This window comes from Phaethon aethereus (genome assembly GCF_964289735.1).
Source record: "Phaethon aethereus genome assembly, chromosome: 1".
NCBI lineage: Eukaryota > Metazoa > Chordata > Aves > Phaethontiformes > Phaethontidae > Phaethon > Phaethon aethereus.
Window position 1 is genome coordinate 213,153,876 of NC_138575.1, and position 21,252 is coordinate 213,175,127.

Consider the following 21,252-nt stretch of genomic DNA (forward strand, 5'->3'; position numbering starts at 1 on the left):
ACCTACTGGGTAGCACATGTTAAATTCAGTAATACAGATACAAAAATCTGAGTTTATGAAGTTATTAACACGCAATTCTGCATCTAGAATAAGAAATACTTAAACATAAATATGAAAGAGCACTTGTAGAGTTGCATTTTTGTCTTCTGAAACTAAGGTTTGTTTCAATACCTGTTGGCTGTGGAGGGATGGAATAAAAAGTATTTTGCTAAAGATTTCAGTACTTGCTAACTCTTTTGCTGTCTTCCATGTATAAAAGCAGGAGATCAGATTAAAATAAAAACAAAGTTGGTGGAGGGTGGGGGTTTTTTTGTGTCTTTGGTATTTGGATTGTTAAGTGAATGGACAGTGAAATGGCTGAATAACGCAGCATCTCACCTGTGGAGAATATACAAAGAGCAGACTACTGTAAAATTACCAAGGTGCTGTATATATTTGACAGTCTTTAGAATGTATATTCTGTCCTATTCTACAACACTCAAAATTATGGGTCTTTTTTCAGAGTAGGTGGGTATGTGTAGTAGAAGACAGTACATACTGTAGGTGTCTCAGGAAAATTATTTCCATGTAGATATGCATAGCTCTTCTTTCTGAGGATGAAGAATTTATCTACAGGACAAATCTTAGGAGAAACAAACAACAACCTTTGAAATGTCTGTCTTAAACCGTAATTGTACCTCTGAATTAACATATTTTTTAAATATTATTTATTTTGAACAGCATAAGCAAAACGCTGTAATTAGAAATCAAGACCTTAATTTTGTTTTCAGTTCTCCATCAGTAAAGATTTGTGGCTGAAAACATGATAGTTTTAAAGATGAGACACTTATCCAAGCAGCAATACATGCAGTAATGCTGCTTTCTCTTTCTGCTTCAAATAGTTTCTTAATTTTGGGTTGCAGATGAAGGAAAAACGTTTTCCTATATGTCATGCAAAATGTACACCATTATTTATTGTGCCAAAGCTTGTATATGGAAACAAGGAGTCCTGTGGACTGTTGGAATGTGTGGATGCTCATCTGCCTACCTTGGCAGACCAGGAATAATGCTGGGAGAAACACAGAACATGTAGTAAAGGCATTCTGAACTTAAATGTGGATTTTTAAGAGTCTTACTGTTTTCTAATAGATATAATTTGACTTGAGCTCAGAATTCTGTCTCTAAGAGTACTTGCAATCCTACTTCATGCTTAGAGTAGTAGGAAATACATTACCAAAGAAACCATCCCCAAACACCAAGAAAGTAACACCAGTGATGTACATATAGAATTTGTTTTGGTGCTGCTTTGCCTTCATTTCAAGATCCTGTTTCCTCGTTCACTTGAGGGCGCGTGGTAGCTTACTCCCTTGAGCCCCTATTAACAGTTCCAGCTCGAAGTTCTGCCTAAAAGATTCTATTAACTTCTAGTAATGCCGACTTGTTTGGGTTTTTTTTTTTTTAATAAATTTGAAAATGTTAAGTGCTATGAAGTCATAGGGTACAAGCTTACAAAAAGGTAAGCTTGCAGATGGTTGTCTAAAAATTGAACAGATGTTCCCTGATGTGTTCTGAACCAACAAGTGGAGCTCTTGCTAGTATAATACTGAGAACGATCACTTCAGTGCAGATAGCTGTAGCTAGTGGTGTGCCATCTGTGTTTTTGTGTGCAGAACTCTGAACTGGGACAGCAAAATGAGCAGCGTTTAATGCCAGGGTGAAGTTCTTACTTAACAAGCAAGTTCAAACGTGCATCTATGGATATATAAATACCGTAAATATCTTATGTTTTCTACTACTTTTTTTTTTTACATCTTTTCAATTTATTTTCATCCTCACGTAGAGTAGGTTTATATTGTGTAAAATCCATTGTAAAGAACTACAAGGGAAATGGAATTTCTCGGGCAAACAGAATTTCTGTTTTTAAGCAAGTCATCTGCTCCCTTCGTATACTAAAGGCTAAATGGAGAGAAATGTGCTGCCCAGCGTTCAGGCATGGCCACGCCATAAGCTGCTTGTTACACTCTACATTCTGCTGGTAGCTGAGTCAACTTGGCCAGAAGTGGAAGAAAGCTCCTGTAAACGTTGTCTTCAATTTTGCTTTTGCTTTTTATTCATTCCTCCTACTCTTCCTATTGTTCATGATTTCAGCAGAAAATTAAAGATACTTTGGGAGTTCCGTAAGGACTTTTCCCCGTCAGTGACTATAAAACCACTTTTAAAATTTACCTTTTTAAAAAAACAAGCAAGCAATAGCAAGCAAGCAAACGAACAGCTCAGCTTTGATCAGGCAAGAAGATACAGGTTTTACAAATAGCAGCCTGGTTTTCTATGACCCATGGTGTTTTTCAAAATAAAAGGGTAAACTTTCAGATGCTAGAGGCTGCCATAAGTCTTTGGTTTAGCTGCATAAATTCTTAGCAGCCATTTATAACCATACGTGTGCATCCATCATCAGCCTGCAAAAGCTGTGTCACTTGGGGACTGGGAGTGGTTTGAGCAGTTGCACAAACACCACGGTGTTTGATCCTGGTATTGATGAAATGGCATCTTGGCAGGGATAGTGGTGGGTGACGCCTCAGTGGGATGTTGGTTTGGCTGTAACTTATATTGGTAAACATGGAGAGAAGGTGAAACCAATGGTTAGTGTACCAAACCAATCACAATACCGTCCCAAAAGCAAGATTTGAAAAATCAGTGAGGCTTTTACCTGTCTAAAATAGTTAAATTAAATAATAAAGGGCAAACAAGTATGTACTGGAATACTTGCAGTTAAATTTACCACTTTTTTCATGTTTTCAGAGTCAAAGTTTGTTAACTTGCTACAGTCTAGCTATATTTTTATAATTAATGAGGCTTGAAAGCTGTAGTGTGGGTTTACGGTACACGAGTAGACAGCGTCTCGTATCTCTCAGAAGGGACTGCCCAAGTGCATATGAAACTTCCGTCACAATCCCTTTTTAATATGAACTATTGTGTAGGTATACAAATCTGTGACAGCAGTCTTAATCTTTTCCCTCATGTAGAAGGCCATTTTCTTACCTAGCATTACATATTATATCTGTAAAAACATTTCTTGGAGGAGCTGAAATTTATTTTTAATGTTAGGATACTGTTAAGCACTGGGCTGCTCAGCTACTCTGACTCAGGTTTTACGTGGCACTGATGTAAGCTGACAAAACAATCTTCAATTGGATGATCTTCTGGAACATGTACATTATCAAGTCACCATTTCAGTGGTTTAGGGACTAGTTTTACTAGGAATTTTGCCTTGAAAAAAATCTACTTATTCTACGTAACGATGCATTTTTTGCTTGCACTCTTTAAATATGGCATGAGTATTGGTTAAATACTGTACCTGTTAATCATTGGTTTTTCCCTACTGCTACTAAAATTTTTTAATCTCCGTTCAGGAACGAGATCATTTTTAAAGTCATGAGTCATGTGTCTGGAACACTGTTTTAAGGTGGTAGTAGTTTTGCCATTCTAAGAGTCTTGAATTACAGTTGAAGCGGGGAGATGTCTTTTTGCATGGTTGTTTGACTCTGCACATTCATAAAACTTATATGCAGAAATTAATCTCATGTCTTCATGCTCTAGTTTTTTTCTGAATGTATTCAATAAAATTCTTACTACATGCTGGTTGCATTTGGGGGTTTTTGGCTTCTTTTGTTACGGGAGAGAGCTTGCCTTTGGATTTGCAATGCGGTTGTCGAAATAAAATCTTAAGTGGGCATTTTCCACAGGCCAGTCTACGTATGAGGGAAACTGTGGCAAAGAGTTCACCTTTCACCCCGGGTTTTTTTTGTTGCCTGTTTTCTTCTACCACAACAGCCCAGTCAAGCTACGTTAAGTTTTGCAGAAGTTTGACTAAGTGTGGCTGCTCTGATGGGGGCCTGGCTCAGTCATGGAAATTGTTCTGTCCAAGAATTTTGAGCTGTCACAAACTTACTGGAAGTGGAATAATTCCAAATAAAAAGTTTGGGCTGTTTCTAAGAATGCTGAAGATACTATAGCTCTGCTGCTTTTTTTTTTCCTATTTTCTTGGGGTCTTGGAAGAAGGAAGAAGATACTTGTCAAAACCTCTGGCATTCCCAGAGGAGCGAAAAAGGACTCACTGCTTGGGGCCTGAAATTTTCTGTGGTGATAAAAACATTGTGTTTTCTCAAAATCAGGGTAGGTGTTCTCACCAAAGATAATCAAGATACTGTCACAGACATTACAAACTAATCCACAGTTGTTGTGTCAAACGATGGTTAGTCAAGCAGACTCCTTTTTGCTGAGTTTGTCTGCAAAATGAAGGGCAGGTGTTGGGGAGGTAGGATGTTAGCGGTAAGGAGGATGGGCGGGCAGGGAGTACGGTCCCGAAGACTCCTCTAGGCAGCACAGATTTCCACCCGTGTTCATAAAGCCAACCTTCATCTGTTCAGCTTCTGAACATTCTGTTTTCCTGACACAATGTCGGCATGAACAGGAGTGAAGAACTACTGTACGTGACCACTGTCCACCACGCGTTTGCAGTCGGTCCGGGGAGGCTAAAGCAAAGGGGCTGTAGGAAGAGGTACCTGAAATCCGGAGGTACGTGGAACGCGTCAATGTGGTTTTCTTTAGCTGAATTGATCAACCGATAGGATGACTGATTCTGGCTATGCAGAAAGTGTGCAGGTTGGTTTGCAGCCGGTGTGCTGCTTTTGAGGAGGAAGCATCCTCTTGAATAAAACATTTTTGTTACCTGCCGAAACAAGTATTTGAAAAATCGGTTCCTGGTTAAATATTGATAAAGGCTTCATTGCAACAAAAGTCATTTAAAGCTAGCTGGAGGCAGAGCTGTTCCCTTACAACCATCTATGGAATATTTTTAGTCCAAAAAGCTTGTTCTCCGAAATGTGTTTTAAATTTATGATAAATATTGATACTGCAATATTACTGCTGAATTCAATGCTTGGGAGAAAACGAACCTAATGCGCTTCTAGCTTAATATGCTTAACCTAATTTGTTCTTCCTTTGTGGAAAATGAGGCTGGTGTATAAGAAGCAGAGTTGATACTGTGCGCTTCTAGACCCCACGGTCTAGTTCTAATTTTTTTTGAAGAGAACGCCTTGTAATCAAGTTATATTGTTGCATACATAAATATTAACCCAAAGTTTACATGTTCTGCCTTTATCTGTGAAAGCAGTTAACATTTGGCGTGTCTACTCATGAACAAAACCCACAAAAAAAGCATTCCTTTCAGAATTATTCTTTAATTGTAGCTCTGCGAATCAGAAGCCTCTCGGCACTTCTGGTACAAAATTTTTACTTCAATGGATTTATGACTTAGGTGGGATGCTTGTGCTTTCCAAGAGCAGTTAAGAGCTGTAAAGGAGATAAAGCTGATGAAATGAATGGAGAATATTAAAATGTATTTGGAAAGTAATTTTTAAGAGAAAAGTTTTCATATGTTTATAGAACAATGAATTTGTTCCTAGAAAACATACTAAGACTGAAGGTTCATACAAAGCAACAACTCCAACCGTGAATGAGCTGAAGCACTGAAACTTTTCAAATCGCAGCATTTTATAATTTTTTCCTGTATCTTTATATTTGCCTTGTTGCTACATGCTCTGTGAGCACAGCACCATTGTTCAGCATTTCTTCTTTTGCTGTTATTTCTCCTCAACAACATTTTACTTTAGAATGCAGACAATTAAGTTTATTGCACTTATTATTGAACCGTTCTATTGATCCACACTGCCTGAAGACTGCAGGGGTTGGGACTTGCACAACAAAAAGTGGCCAAAAACTTCAACATGGCTGAAGAGGCAGTACCAAAATGTTGAGCACACAATTCTTGAGCTAAATTGACATTACGTAATTGCTAGCTTGCTGACAGCAAGCTGCTGGCACATTCCTAAATTGACATTACACGTAATTGACATTACGTGTCATAATGAATTTCTGCATTTCAGTTTTGCTATATAATGTATGCATGGTTTAACTTAAGTGCATAACTTTTCAAGAGTATGTTATAATTTGTGGTGTTGTACGTCCTCTTTTTCCTTCCACACACCGTGGGTATTCGTCACTGACATTGTAAATACAGTTGTCTGCAGAACAACCACTAGCTGTGAGAGAGCCGACAGATTCTGTCAGAGCTTCTCCATATTCTGGCAATTAAGTTTTAGTACAAACGGAGTATAACACTGGCCTGAGAGGCACGTGCTGAGTCCCGCAGTTACACTCTGAATCCTGTATAAACAGCTAATCCTCAGGCAGGTTATTTGCAAAACCAAAGGCCGATCGGGCTGAATTATGTGAACTGGGGCAGTTTGCAAATGTAGAAAGAAAAGCCAGGTGATTTCATCCATTTCCCAGATTTGCCAGGACTCACTACGAAGTATGTATAAGACTATATGTTAGTAGCTGTCCTTAATGATTGTGCTTTCAAGAACGCGGGGTCTCCCCAGGTGGCCGCTGAGTGCCGATCTCTGCTGGCAGCCGGGTAAAGACGCTCGATAAACACTCGCCACGGCTGCTGGCAGGGCACCAGCTTCGCTCCCGCTCTGCCGGGGCTCGGGACTCGCCGGCTCGCGTTGTCTGAACTGCTCCTCGCCTGCCTGAAGCTTTGTTTTAGCTTGTTTGGCTGCTACACCTTTTCTCATGACCAGGTGGCTATTGCCTTACTGCTTTTAGCTTTGTTTCTCCTTCTTTATGGTATGGTATAACCATTTTTTTTAATATAGATACTAGTGACAAGCAGTTATTCTGCGTAGAACAACGTATTTTTGATTCTGGCATCACGTTGCAGAGGAACACAAGCCTGATACAAGCAGGGGCCTTGAAAACTGGGCCATGGGATATGGCGTAGAGGACCACGGGCATAGGACGATTAGAGAAGGGGCACAGGTTGGCACTGGAGACCCCAGGAAGACAAGCAGATCCCCAGTAGTTAAACCATTGTGGGACTTACGAGCTGGGCAAAGGTGGTTCTGGGGGTAAAAAAGAACTCAACATATGTAAGCAACTTCACGTCATGCAAGGCTGAGATTCAGAGCAATGAAAAAAGAGCACGGTGCAAGGTGTGCTAGGAAACATGCTAGACCCATAGGATGAGGAAGAAGGACGCATTAACATCATACTCCTCCTCGTGAAGGGCTGAAAACGCTGGCCACTGGCTGTAGCAGTCCCACCCCAGGAAGAGCCAACAAAGGGGTGGGTGGGAGGGGTAAGATACCAGGAGGTGTCAGTTTAATAATTTTAACTGCTTTGTTATTGAAAGGTTTGTCTGTAATAGCATTCTTCATTTTTTCTTTTTCTGTAATAAATAGAGACTAAACGTTCTTTGGTCACACAGTTAAGATTTCATGTATACGAGCAATGAACTCGTCTTACTTACAGAGTGTGTTGGTAAGGAGACGGGCAGGATGTTTGTGTTTTACTCCTCTGCCGTGGCAACGGGCGACGCTGCGCAAGCGCCCGCAGCCCTGCGAGCCCCTGCCCGGGGCTGCAGCCGGGGTTTAGCGCCGGCGGGAGGTGCCGGGGCGTGCAGGCTGGGCGGGAAAGCGTATGGAAACCTGTCCTGGGCGATGGAGAGAGCTGAGCAAGCAAAAGCAGTGCTTCAGGAGGGGGGTGTTTGTTCCAGGAATACCTGAAGGGATGAGTGATCTGAGAGGCAGCTAAACCCTTCAGTGCTCAGTGTTCGCAGCTGACCGTGTTTCCCCAGCCTGCGTCCCACTTAAGGGTTACGTGAGGGTCTGCTGTCTGCTGCTGGGTCTAGCAACGGTGGCTTGAGATTCCATCTAAAAATACAGCCAAGTTTGAGGGTGATGTGGTTGGCAGCATCAGGAATGTGTCAGCAGCTTGCTGTCAGCCAGCTAGCAAAGCACATCTGGGGAAGGTGCCCCGTAAACGTAGCAAGTCTATTCTTATCTGATACCCTCCCATGAAATGCTTTGCCCATTATCGCCTCTCCTGTTCTTTCCCACTACGGGAGGTTGTAACGTGTGTGCGGTTGACTTGAACCAGGCGCAGGCCCACCCGCACGAGGTGCCTAACAAGCCCTCCTCCTCCATTCTTTGAGCTCCCCAAGCTCATCCAGAAAATGGATGTGCCTTTTGGGTTGGGTTGAAGAATAGCTCATAGATTTTCTTGGATGAGGAAAAAAATGTTTAAAGGTGTAGGGTCCATCAGGACAAACACTTCATAGAGTTGACCTCGACCCATCGATCCAGCCTGTCCAGATCCCTCTGCAGAGCCCTCCTACCCTCCAGCAGATCAACATTCCCACCCAGCTTGGTGTCGTCTGCAAACGTACTGACGGAGCACTCGATCCCCTCATCCAGATCATCAATAAAGATATTGAACAAGACCGGCCCCAGAACCGAGCCCTGGGGAACACCGCTTGTGACCGGCCGCCAGCCAGATTTAACGCCGTTCACCACAACTCTCCAGGCTCAGCCGTCCAGCCAGTTCTTTACCCAGCGAAGAGTAAACCTGTCTAAACCACGAGCCGCCAGTTTCTCCAGCAGAATGCTGTGGGAGATGCTGTCAAAGGCTTTACTGAAGTCCAGGTAGACAACGTCCACAGCCTTTCCCTCATCCACTAGGCAGGTCACCTGGTCATAGAAGGAGATCAGGTTGGTCAAGCAGGACCTGCCTTTCATGAACCCATGCTGGCTGGGCCTGATCCCTTGGTTAATCATAACGGCCCGAGCAAATACAGAGGCAATCCATGGGACAGACAGCTCCTAAACCATTTAGGCTTTCTAAGATCCTCTTACTGATGCTGATTAACAGAAGTAACTGCTGAACGTGACTTATACATTTATTAATTTTCATGGGTTTCAGTCAAATGCACATGAATAGAGGACCACCAGCAGCACTTAAGGATCTGTCTATTCAGTGGAAAGCACTACAGTGAGAGAGTGCAAAGTACTGTCTTTCGCAATAATCTCTCCATGACAAATGCTTAAAGCAAGGAATGAAGCAGGTATGATTTAATCCCTTCATGCATATATATGCTTTAATTCACAAGTGCTTTAGGGCCTTCTGCATAAAAGGTTGCATCTTGATCATTAGGTACGAGCACTCCTTACATGCGTCTGATCCTTTTTTAACCCATTTCATTTTTCAGAAGGTCCTGTAGCAATGAGCTTCGCCATATAATCACCTGTAGTGTGAATAATCCCTTTGTTTTAAACCTGCTGCCTGATATTTTCTTAGGCAGCATGGACAGACTAGACTAGATAACAGGAAAAATGTCTTTACAGAGAGAGTGGTCAAGCATTGGAACAGGCTGCCCAGAGAGGTGGTGGAGTCACCATCACTGGAAGTGTTCAAAAAACCTGTGGATGTGGCGCTTCAGGACATGGTTTAGTGGGCCTGGTGCTGTTGGGTTGGTGGTTGGACTGATGATCTTAAAGGTCTTTTCCAACCTTAATGATTCTGTGTGATTCTGCGTGACAGGAACAGCAATAGTTCCTCCACACAAGGAAAGGGTTTCGGTTCACTGAGGGCTGCTGGCCAGGTGTTCAGGTCCTCTTCTGTTGCAAAATACTATGCAGTGGAAAAGTCAGCATACAGCACTGGTACTGACTGTGACCGTCTGCTTAATGGGCTGATTGACTGCTTTAGGACCTTTCTCTTGCAATGTCTTGTCTTTAATAGATACACTGAGTTACACAGTGTGTTTTGGTTTTGTGACTGTTGTAAAAGAATGCAATTTTAGATCAGCTGAAACAATTTGAAAGTTTGACTTGGACTTGACAAATTGCTTTGGCTGAACCAAAAAACAAGACAAATCCAAATGCCCTGTTCTAAAACCTGAACTGAGAAGATTTATGAAACTTCTTTGGCTGGGGTACTTGTACTTTAGTCATGAGGATACTGGGGCAGGGAAATTTTAATTTCATTGCTCCACAAAGGCAGTCCCTTGATGCATGAGTCAGCTTTGGGAAGGGTTGCTAAATTACAGGGTGTTGAGAGAACCACTGGCATCACTTAATCCCAAACACTTAATCTTCAAGGGTTTTGAATTAGTCTGATTTTTTATTAATCTTAAGATCTGCAGAGCATTTTTTAGGTGGTTCTAGTTCTATTTATTGATTGATTCAAAACCACAGCAGAATATTTTAAATTGCTACAATTTTTGGTGCAAATGAATGAGTATTAGAACTGGACTGGGTTTATCACTTACTCAGTGGAGAATGTAGCGTGTAGGTTATCCCCACTTTCCAGCCATCACCAAGTTGATCAAGTGTTACAGCTTCATTTTCAATGGCAAACAAAGGCTATTTCAACCATAACAGCATCTGAAATAAACTTTCTGGCACTATCCCTTTGAAATTGATTTTCTAAAGAGACAATTGGCAAAGCAAATATCCAAGTGACATTTGGTTCATCCAAGTTTAATGGATGAGGGAAGTTTAGTGGATGAGGGAAAGGCTGTGGATGCTGCCTACCTGGACATTAGTAAAGCCTTTGACAGTGTCTCCCACAGCATTCTCCTGGAGAAACTGGTGGTAATGGCTTACACAGGTTTACTCTTCGCTGGGTGAGGAACTGGCTGGATGGCTGAGCCCAGTGAGTTGTGGTGAATGGCGTTAAAACCAGTTGGCAGCTGGTCACAAGCGGTGTTCCCCAGGGCTTGATTCTGGGGCTGGTCTTGTTCAATATCTTTATAGATGATCTGGATGAGGGAATTGAGTGCTCCCTCAGTAAGTTTGCAGATGACACCAAGTTGGGTGGGAGTGTTGACCTGCTGGAGGTCAGGAGGGCTCTGCAGAGGGATCTGGACAGGCTGGATCGATGGGCTGAGGTCAACTGTATGAGGTTTAATAAGGCCAAGTGCCGAGTCCTGCACTTGGGTCCCAACAACCCCATGCAACGCTACAGGCTTGGGGAGGAGTGGCTGGAGAGCTGCCTGGCGGAAAGGGACCTGGGGGTGCTGGTTGACAGCCGGCTGAACATGAGCCGGCAGTGTGCCCAGGTGGCCAAGAAGGCCAACAGCGTCCTGGCCTGTATCAGCAATAGTGTGGCCAGCAGGAGCAGGGAAGTGATTGTGCCCCTGGACTCGGCACTGGTGAGGCCGCACCTCGAATCCCGTGTTCAGTTTTGGGCCCCTCACTACAAGAAGGATGCTGAGGTGCTGGAGCGTGTCCAGAGAAGGGCAACGAAGCTGGTGAGGGGGCTGGAGCACAAATCTTATGAGGAGCGGCTGAGGGAACTGGGGTTGTTCAGTCTGGAGAAGAGGAGGCTGAGGGGAGACCTTATCACTCTCTACAGCTACCTGAAAGAGGGTTGTGGTGAGGTGGGTGTTGGTCTCTTCTCCCCAGTAACCAGCGATAGGACGAGAGGAAATGGCCTCAAGTTGTGCCAGGGGAGGTTTAGATTGGATATTGGAAAAATTTCTTCAGTGAGTTTCCTGGTTTCAGCCAGGGTAGAGTTATTTTTCTTCACAGAAGCCAGTGTGAGGATGTGTTTTGGATTTGGGATGAGAAAATGTTGATAAGGTGCTGATGTTTTGAGTTGTTGCTGAGTAGCCAAGGACAGTCCAGCTTCTCATGCTGGGCTGCCAGCAAGAAGGTTGGAGGTGCACGGGAAGCTGGGAGGGGACACAGCCAGGACAGCTGACCCAGACTGGCCAAGGGGATATTCCCTACCATATGACATCATGCTCAGTATATAAAGCTGGGATAAAGAAGAAGGAAGGGGTGGAGGGATGTTCGTAATGATGGCGTCTGTCTTCCCAAGAAACCATTACACGTGGTGCAGCCCTGCTTCCCTGGAGATGGCTGAACCCCTGCCTGCCCGTGGTGAGTGGTGAATGGATTCCTTGTTTTGCTTTGCTTGTGTGCGCGGCTTTTGCTTTACCTGTTAAACTGTCTTTATCTCAAACCATGAACTTCCTCACTTTTACTCTTCCGATTCTCTCCCCCATCCCACTGTGGGGGAGTGAGTGAGCGGCTGCATGCGATTTAGTTGCCGGCTGGGGCTAAACCATGACACTGAGAGAGTGGTCAGGCATTGGAACAGGCTGCCCAGGGAGGTGGTGGAGTCACCATCACTGGAAGTGTTCAAAAAACGTGTGGATGTGGCACTTTGGGACACGGTTTAGTGGGCATGGTGGTGTTGGGTTAACGATTGGACTTGATGACCTTGAAGGTCTTTTCCAACCTTAATGATTCTGTGATTCTGTAATTTTGCTAAGTTGTTTTGCAGTCCCAGACTAGGCTGAAGGGTCTGTTTTGCCCAGCTGTGTGGTTCAGAGATTGCTTCAGCCAGGTGGAGTGAATGAACTGTGCAAATGGAATTAGTGAAGGACAACGTAGGTGATCCAGTGTTATCCATTTGTAAGGAGAGCCTGAAAAATCCCCACTCTGAAATTATGGGCAGGTAGAGCTACACAAACACAGCAGCCTTTGGGCTGGCAGACAGCAGCAGTTGCTTGGTTGCCCACCTACAGAAAGGGAGATACTACTGACTGAGGCAGGGAAGGCAATCTCAGTTCTAACTGATCCTTTCAGTGCCAAGAATATGGGACTTTATGGAAATTAATTCATCTAAGCCGTTTATAAGTTGTTTGGTTTCCTTATTCGTAAGGGGTTGGATGTCACTCTCCCTCAGCAGAGCTTTATAGAGAGGAATGGAAATAGATTGAAGTTATTTTGTATACTTCTCAGGATGTAGCGGGTCATGATGAATTGTACATTCATAGAGTTATCAATTAAGTTGAGAAGAGGAACAAAGCAATAGATTCCAGCTGTGCATTCAATCTGATGTGAGCTGTAATTTATTCTTACAGCTTCAAACTGCACACACAAACAAGAAGAGATATGATGTTCCTTTGCAGCAGCAAGGTAATGGCACAGAACTTCAAAGGCTGAAAAACTTCATACCACTGAAAAAGTATGTTTACTGGTGAAACATTTGTTTTCTGGTTTATACTATTATAAAGATTCCTGTAAAGGAAGGAGGAAGCACACTTTGTCAGATATTTCCTTTTTATGTAGAAATTCTTTCTTTGCCTTATCCTCTGCCCTATCCTACTGCAGCAATCACTGACAGCTCCAAAGCTGGCTGCTGTTCACAAGGAAAAGGCACTAAGTGGATTTTTTCCAGCATCCAGATCTCCTAACCCTTCCTTGGGAGCACACGCAGCTAACTGCCTATTGCAGTTAGCTTAAAGCTATGATGGAGCAGGAAGAGAGGGCAGTTCAGGAAAAGAGAAGAAAAAACAGTGCGGTTACGTACCCGTCACTGTTCACAGAGCATCACACCCTTCAGCAACACCTGAAGCTACAGATGTGGAGATGAACAACTTAATAACCATGAGTGGCCCCAGTTAGGTAGAAGTAAAGAGAACAACAAAAATGTAGTCACTGTTCTGTGACTGTTCTGGTGTCCTCATGTCTCTTACGTGCATGCTGACAAGGTCAGGTAAGCACTACTTTTTCCAACAGAAGAGGTAAAGCATGGACTGTGGAAGCGTAATTTCCTCCTCATGGGCCTAAGGCTTGATTTGTGAAAAGCAATTTAACAGTAAATTATGAGCACAACATCAATAAGTACACAGTCCTTCATCTTTCAGAGAGGCTTATGGGAAGTGATGCCAATGAAAGCCTGTCTTCTTGGTGGCATGTACCCCCCCAAAACAACTTCCCAAAGGACTGAACTATAGTAATTTCTGGTTCCCTTGTGTGAATTCAAGGCATCTGAGATGAGAACAACTCCTTCTGTAACCGAGTAATTGTCCTGTTTCTCTAATTCTGTCTTTTTAGTACCACATCTGTTCTATTCCCCATAAGACAAAAAGGACTTTATTCCATGATCTGGTGCAATTTAAGGTTGTGAGAAAAACTGTAGTATATTTTACATAAGAGAATAAACTGTTTATTATTAGCTCCCACAAACTGGAATGTGATTTAATAAAATTCTAGTAATTTTGTTTAGCTGTAAAACATGTAGATGAGAAGCACATCTAAAGGGCAAATGAAGCAAGAATAAATTTTTTACAAATTAAACAGTTTTGTACAATTACCTGTCTCATGCATTTCAGTTTCTCTTTGAGTGTAAAAGCAGCTCTTGATGGGAAACTTTCTTGAAGTCTTATGTGAAGACAGAATAACCTCAAGCCTCATGCCAATAGTGACAATGTCCTCCAGCTCCCTCAACTGGAAGAAGACATCTGTATGAAAGAGATCTCCTGAGGAAAAAATAGGAATAAAAGCTACCATGGTTTTGGGACTAGTGAAAGTGCTAAAAGGAGCAGGGATGTCAACTTTTGGTTATCCCACACAATTTGTATATTCCAAAATGCAAATAAAGGAGGGAGATTCTCAGTGTCTTTCAGAGGGATGCACACTTACTCTCCAAGAAAATACTTTTGGATTTCTGCAGCTATTTTCTGTGGTTATCAAGAATGGCTAATACAGTAGTGGCAATCGGCAGGAGGGCCAGTATTTTATTTTTTCAGGAAAACAATGCAAATCAGTATAATGAGCACTCAGCGGTTCTACAGAATATTCTAAAATATAGAGACACCTTTGGTGTCTTATATTATAAAAGTAATTATCAGAACAAAAAAAATGCACATGCTGAGGAGTGTTATATTTATTCTCTTGAAATGTGTGCTGTTGATCGCTGCTACATACAAGATTTACAGGTAGCTTGGCAAATAACTGGTTTTGTAATTGTACATCCAAAATAAGGGGTCCTCAAGATTGGCAGATCTTTCAGAAAATTCTAATTGGGATCTGATTCTTCCTTCTCCCCACCCCCAAATTTGCTTCCATCTAGGGTTTTTCTTAAAGCTACAGTTTTGTCAGTACCAGAGAAGCAGTAATTTCTAGCTCGAGTTTGTTGATACACAGAGCTCACCCTGCCAGGACACTTGCATGCACTCAGAAGGTTGGAGACTCAGATGTGGTAGGCAGTCAGGAGAGGCTGGGTCACTGTAATAGCCTGATTACAGTGCATTCCAGATGCTATTTGACTGAGCTTTTCGAAGCCATCATCCTATGCTACTTCTTTCAGTGTCCCTGCTGCTGCCTGCACAGTGAAGGCTGCAATGGAAATCTGCCTCTTTACTTCTTCCCAGGCTCCACGCTGATCTGCTTTGCTTTCAATATCAAACATGGCATCATAGATCCCCGGGAAAGACTCTCCAGCATACTTGTTGTGACGGCTTGGAGCAAAGATGACATGTCTGTGGGGAAAGAAGAAAAAAAAAAAAGGAGGTGTACTAAATAAAAGTAGCCATTAACAGTGTGTGTGTTCATCATAGGGAACTGTATGTGTGCTACATACAGCAGCCATGAATCCTGTGAAGATCAGAACTTACTAAATACACAGGAAACCTAGCTGGACCTGTCTTAAAAGGACAGGAGGAAGCAGACCCAAGGGCAAAAACTATGGGAAAAAGCACAGATTTAGGACAGGTAACCTTCTCCTTTGGAAGAGATGGTGCATTTGTCTATTTAGGAATGAAATTCTGTTAATTTTTTTTTTTAAATGGGAGCTCAACAAACTTCTTGAACTAATGTGTCAGTCCAGAACAGGGAATAAAACTAGTTATAGGTGTACAATGAAAAGATGTGGAATAGAAACCTCAAAAAATAACTAAGCAATTGAATAAGGGTGAGCAGATCTGGGAAAGGAATGTGAAGAGGGGAAAAATCTATGGGAGGATTCTTGAGAAGAGCAGGAGTCCTTCAAGGAAGTGTTTATATTAGAATAGAACTGGGCAAAAGTGTCAATTTTATTTGTTGATGGGTTTTTTTTCTTAAATAATGAATAGCTGCAGATCTGCTTTTAAAGTGATTTTGTTCACGTGAATCTTAGAATCATTTAGGTTGGAAAAGAACTTTAAGATCATTGAGTCCAGCTGTAAACCTAACACTGCAAAGTCCACCAGTATGTGAAGTATCAAAGCACATTTGTAGCATGTGAAAGAGGCCTCCCAAATAAAAATAAACACTAAAACTACAATAATAAATGCAAGCAAGTAAAAAAAAAATACAGATGGCTCTAAATGATACATAACACCCAACAAGAAGGACTGTAGAAAGCAACCATTTAATTCTTCCAAAAGTGTAAACAACAGTTTATCCTAGGAGGATGTAAGTATGATTCTCAGTTCTACCTGGGGACTTCTGGCTTGATGGGAAAGCCATAAATGTGCGCTCGCAGCCCAGAAGGCCAAGTGTATCCTTGGCTGCATCCAAAGCAGCGTGGCCAGCAGGGCGAGGGAGGGGATTCTGCCCCTCTGTTCTACTCTGGGGAGACCCCCCTGCAGTGCTGCGTCCAGCTCTGGAGCCCTCAGCACAGGAGAGACATGGACCTGTTGGAGCGGGTCCAGAGGAGGCCACAGAAATGATCTGAGGGCTGGAACAGCTCTGCTGGGAGGACAGGCTGGGAGAGCTGGGGTTGTTCAGCCTGGAGAAGAGAAGGCTCCAAGGAGACCTTATTGCAGCCTGCCAGGACTTAAAGGGGGCCTATAGGTAAGATGGGGATGGACTTTTCAGCAGGGACTATTGTGATAGGACAAGGGATAATGGTTTTAAACTAAAGGAAGGCAGATTTAGACTAGATCTAAGGAAGATGTTTTTGACAATGAGAGTGGTATACAACTGTCACAGGTTGCCCAGAGAGGTGGTAGATGCCCCATCCCTGGAACCATTCCAGGTCAGGTTGGACGGGACTCTGAGCAACCTGATGTAGTTGAAGATGTCCCTGCTCATTTTAGGGGGGTTGGACTAGATGACCTTTAAAGGTCCCTTCCAACCCAAACTATTCTATGATTCTATGAAAAGGGGAATACTGAGAGCAAAGTGAGATAGGCACACACCTGGCACTGGAAGCTAGCTTCTTGTCAAGTGTTATTAATAAATGCACTGGGTTTCTATAAGGGTATTGTGGTGCTCTAAACATCATCTGTCTCGAGGCCCGTGTGCTTGTCGAGAGGATACTTCAAGAATAACCAGTTAATGATTTAAGCTAATAGGAGCATCTGCAGAAGCAGCCAAAGCTGGCACAGATGGGACTCCGCAGCACAGCCCATGTGCCTTTATCTATCCTGTGCTCAAAGGTCACTCTCTCCAAGCTCTCACTTCTGGAATTCTCTCTTCACCTGACCCTCACGACACATCTGTTCTCAACCTCTTCCCCCTTTTACTCTACCCTCGTTTCTCCTTTCTTTCCATAAAGTTGATTCTCCACTCAGTCCTCACGTTGTACAGGTTCAAAAAAGCAAGTAGTAAATGAAGCAACACTATACACCTGCAAATAAAACCCAAGAAGAGTAATTAGGCACCACATGACTGGTGCAGCCAAGGAGTTCTCCTTGGGGGTTATAAACAAAGTCTGCTACTCACTGGATTGTATCTAAAACAATCTGTTGAGCTGTAATTCCTGTACGAGGCCTATACAGCAGTTCAATTGACCAGTCAGTTAGGGTGGGATTCACCTGCAAAAATACAGTACCTTAGACAGCTGGTCAAAAAACCTGTTGCCTCACCTGTAAAACTTCCTTCCTGGTAAGCCAAGAGGATCAATGAAAGCTCTTTCGATAAACATCAGCTGATCGTTCATGATTCGCACTGCAATTGGACTGCAGAAAATGGAGACAGAAACATTTCATACCATGAGGAAACATGACTTCCCAGTTTCGTTTAAACACTTTTTCTCTTTGGACAGAAAAAAAATTGACAAAGGTGGCCTACAGTGTGCAAAAAGATGAGGTTTTGCAAATGGAGATATTCAATATGTGTTATTGTATTAGGACTTCTGTGTTAGAAAACTCAACTACAAGATTTCACACTATGCAAAATGAAGTGGGAAACTTTCTGATACTTGCTTAGTATTAAATGATGCTAGAAAGATCCCACGTAACAGCAGGGAGAGGAAGTCTGAGATTTAGGTCAAGATGCAGATAGCTAGATTTTGGTGTCCACCCATAAGCCAAGTGTCTCCCATAAGCCAAGTGTCCAAACTCCTGCTCTAATCTATACATTAACATAGGAAGGATGGGATTCAGTTGCCTAAACACAACTATCTGGTATCGTACGAGCTGCCTAGGAGCACCTGGCCTCCAGCCACTGCACTCAGAGGGCACGGGAGTCCTATTGGGCCCTTAGGTTTGCAAGCATCATATAGATAGCTTAGATACCCTGACACATCATCCTGTCTCCCTGAGGTGTGCTGAAAGTACAAATTCTGGCATCACCTACAACACTCAAATGCAGGTATCTAAATAGAGAGCCCAGTTCAACTTTAACTTTCACTGCTACCTGCCTTTCCATGTATTACAATAATCTTAATGACAAGCTGACACTAGTAATAAGCTCTACAGCTGATACTATTCATCATGGGAAGCAGAATTCATCTTAGCAGATATTGCCTGTCTCAGAGTTCAAGGGCTCTAATCTACACTACCATATATATATATATTAAAAAAAAATATTTTTTTTTCAGACTTACTCTTTCTTGTCAACTTTTTCAAGCCTCTTGTGAAATTCAGCAGCAGCCTTTGAGAAATTCACCACAGCAGAAAAAAGAGGATCTAGAAAAGGAAGGAGTTTGTGAACAACTTCAGAATAACTGCTGAGGCCAATATACCTTTCAGTTGCCCAGTGGGAGAAAAACTGATATAATTGCATTAGTTTCCCTAGTGCAGACTAAAGAGCTGCACTACTAGCAGTAATAGACAAAGACCTTGTGCAACAAAGCCAAGAGTAAAGCAGAATGCTTGATAAAGCTTTCACAAGTATACATTTTCCCTCTGCCTGACAAGGAAAAGACTGACTGGCATTGCAAACGGAGAACTCTGCAATTTCCTTTTTAACAAAGGGATGCATTGCAGCATTTAGGTATAAAAAGCCTGACTTACATCAAAAATACCAGCTCTTCCAGCAGGCCATGGAAGGACAGCAGGATTTCCCTCTTGGAACATTATGTCTTACTCATATCATAACAGAAGAGTGTGATATGTGTATCAAATAGTATTAGGTTAGGTGTAAAAGATGCAACTGTCATGGAACACAGTGATAGACAAGGCACGTTGACGTCACCGAGTCCCGTGCTCGCTCCACACGTGCCCTAGAGATGCAGCGTAGGAGGTGTCTCTGCCATGACCCTGCATGCCATCCCACAGTGATGCTACTCAAGCCCCAGGATTTTCCCTGTTTTGCCTGACTATGTGCAGGCGCACTGGCAGGTAAGTCTGTTGCTTTTTCCTGCTCTGTCCCTGGCACTATGTCCAAGCCATGTGGAATAACTTAGCTAGAGATGCAGCAGGCCTTTCTTTTAATGACAATACCAGCTGTGATGATTTTCCTGTGGAAGGGTCTGTTTAATAGAGACGTGGGAAAAGTATCAATTTATACACCTAATTTTTGTAGAATAAGTAAAAGATGGATGTTATGAGGAGAAGAACTTCTGGCCTTACTAAAATTCAACTCAATTACCAAGAAGGAAGATTTACAACTTTTGTACATTTTGCCCACAAGTTTCATAAAACTTTAGATAAGCCTGAGTATCCTCTCTTTGATCGTACAGGAATAGGGGGTATGAGATTAGGTCATCTCCTAAATCCAGTCCTCTGTTGGCAACTATGCCCCTTCACTGTTTACAAATTTATCACGCTATTTCAGTGTGATAGGCTTTCTGTTTCCAGGACTCTTATTGAAAGCTGTTCTGCAGTCTCGTTTGCTCTTCTATTTCTATCAAACTCTTTTATTTATCACCAGCCTACATTTGCTTGTTCTTGTATTAAAATATTTGTGTAGTTTACATAACTAGAGGCACAGATTTTATGTATGCAGCCTGTTTACGGACTGCAGGCGAGACTCCACACTTGCACACAACCATGGCAATAGTTATTAGTTTGCCGGAGGAGAGAGTTCTGCGCTGCTGACATCATGGCTATATTGTGGCAGCAGATTGTATTTCAGAAGCAGTAGGAGGGGATTTAAGAGAAAAAAAGAAAGGTCATCTGAAAATATGTAAGAGAATTTGTGCTCATGTTCACTAGCTATTCAATGCTGTCAGTGCTGTTAATTTTAGAAAATATCATATTTCTTTTTTTTCCTCCTGGAAACCTTAGTCCCCGATAGCATATGACTACAAGTACATATTTCATGAAAAAAAGGTTTCCAGCCTTCATTGTTGCAGAGGAACAGCCGAAATGTGAATCCAAAGGTAAATAAAAACCTTAATCTATTATTTTGAAGGACAATGACATGATTTATTCAGACTTAATTAACAATTTTCTGACATTCAGTGTTGTCAACAGGCAATTCTATGAAAAAGATAAGTGAAATGAATTTTAATTTTCACATTATTGTAAAAACTGCCTATATATTTTAATGCACTCTGGTGCAACAGGATAAACAAAAATTAAAGCTTTATTCAAGAAATAATTTTAAACTGATGAGGCATTAGAGAAGAGCCATGAAAATAATGAAAAGACTGAAAAACATGCCTTGTAAAAAACTGGTCAAAAAGTGACACATCTTTAAAGTTATTAAGCAGAGGGTTAAGTGATGTTTGGGGGAAAAAAGCTTAAAAAAATGTTTCTTCTAGAATCTAGGAACAAAAATAGATGCATTGGTCAGATAGTAGTTGTCCTGGTTTCAGCCGGGATAGAGTTAATTCTCTTCCTAGTAGCTGGTACAGTGCTGTGGTTTGGGTTTGGGATGAGAACAATATTGATAACACACTGATGGTTTCGGTTGTTGCCGAGCAGTCGAGGACTGTCCAGCTTCTCATGCTCTGCCCTGCCAGTGGGGAGGCTGGGGGTACACGGGGAGCTGGGAGGGGACACAGCCAGGACAGCTGACCCAGGCTGGACGAGGCGTTATTCCATACCATATGATGTCATGCTCGGTATATAAAGCTGGGGGACTTGGCCAGGAAGGGCCGCTGCTCAGGAACTGGCTGGGCATCGGTCGTCGAGTGGTGAGCAATTGCATTGTGCATCAGTTATTTTGTATATCCTTTTATCATTATTAATTTTTTCCCCTTCCTTCTCTGTCCTACTAAACTGTCTTTATCTCAACCTACAAATTTTACTTTTTTTTATCCTATTCTCTCCCCCATCCCACTGGCAGGGACTGGGGAGTGAGTGAACAGCTGTGTGGAGTTTAGCTGCCTGCAAGGTTAAACGACAACAGTAGTTTGGGCAACTTCTAATCTGAAATGAGAAAGAAACTCAAACAATGAAAATAAATTATTTAACAGAAATGTTGGTAGATGTTCTACTACTGCAAAAAGAAATTCTAGATTTGATGTTTCTGTACA

General features: G+C 42.4%; 1 protein-coding gene across 1 annotated transcript in view; it reads right to left on the reverse strand.

Moving 5' to 3' along the window:
- Window positions 1-14,926: 14,926 nt before the first annotated feature.
- Window positions 14,927-21,252, reverse strand: part of NAALAD2 (N-acetylated alpha-linked acidic dipeptidase 2) — a 35,576-nt gene continuing 29,250 nt past the window's right edge. The window contains exons 17-19 of the mRNA XM_082012336.1: window positions 18,433-18,514; window positions 17,471-17,563; window positions 14,927-15,160 (exon numbers count right to left, since the gene is read on the reverse strand). Of these exons, the coding sequence (XP_081868462.1) occupies window positions 14,971-15,160; window positions 17,471-17,563; window positions 18,433-18,514 (365 nt within the window). The 3' untranslated portion in view covers window positions 14,927-14,970. The remainder of the gene's footprint in view (window positions 15,161-17,470; window positions 17,564-18,432; window positions 18,515-21,252) is intronic.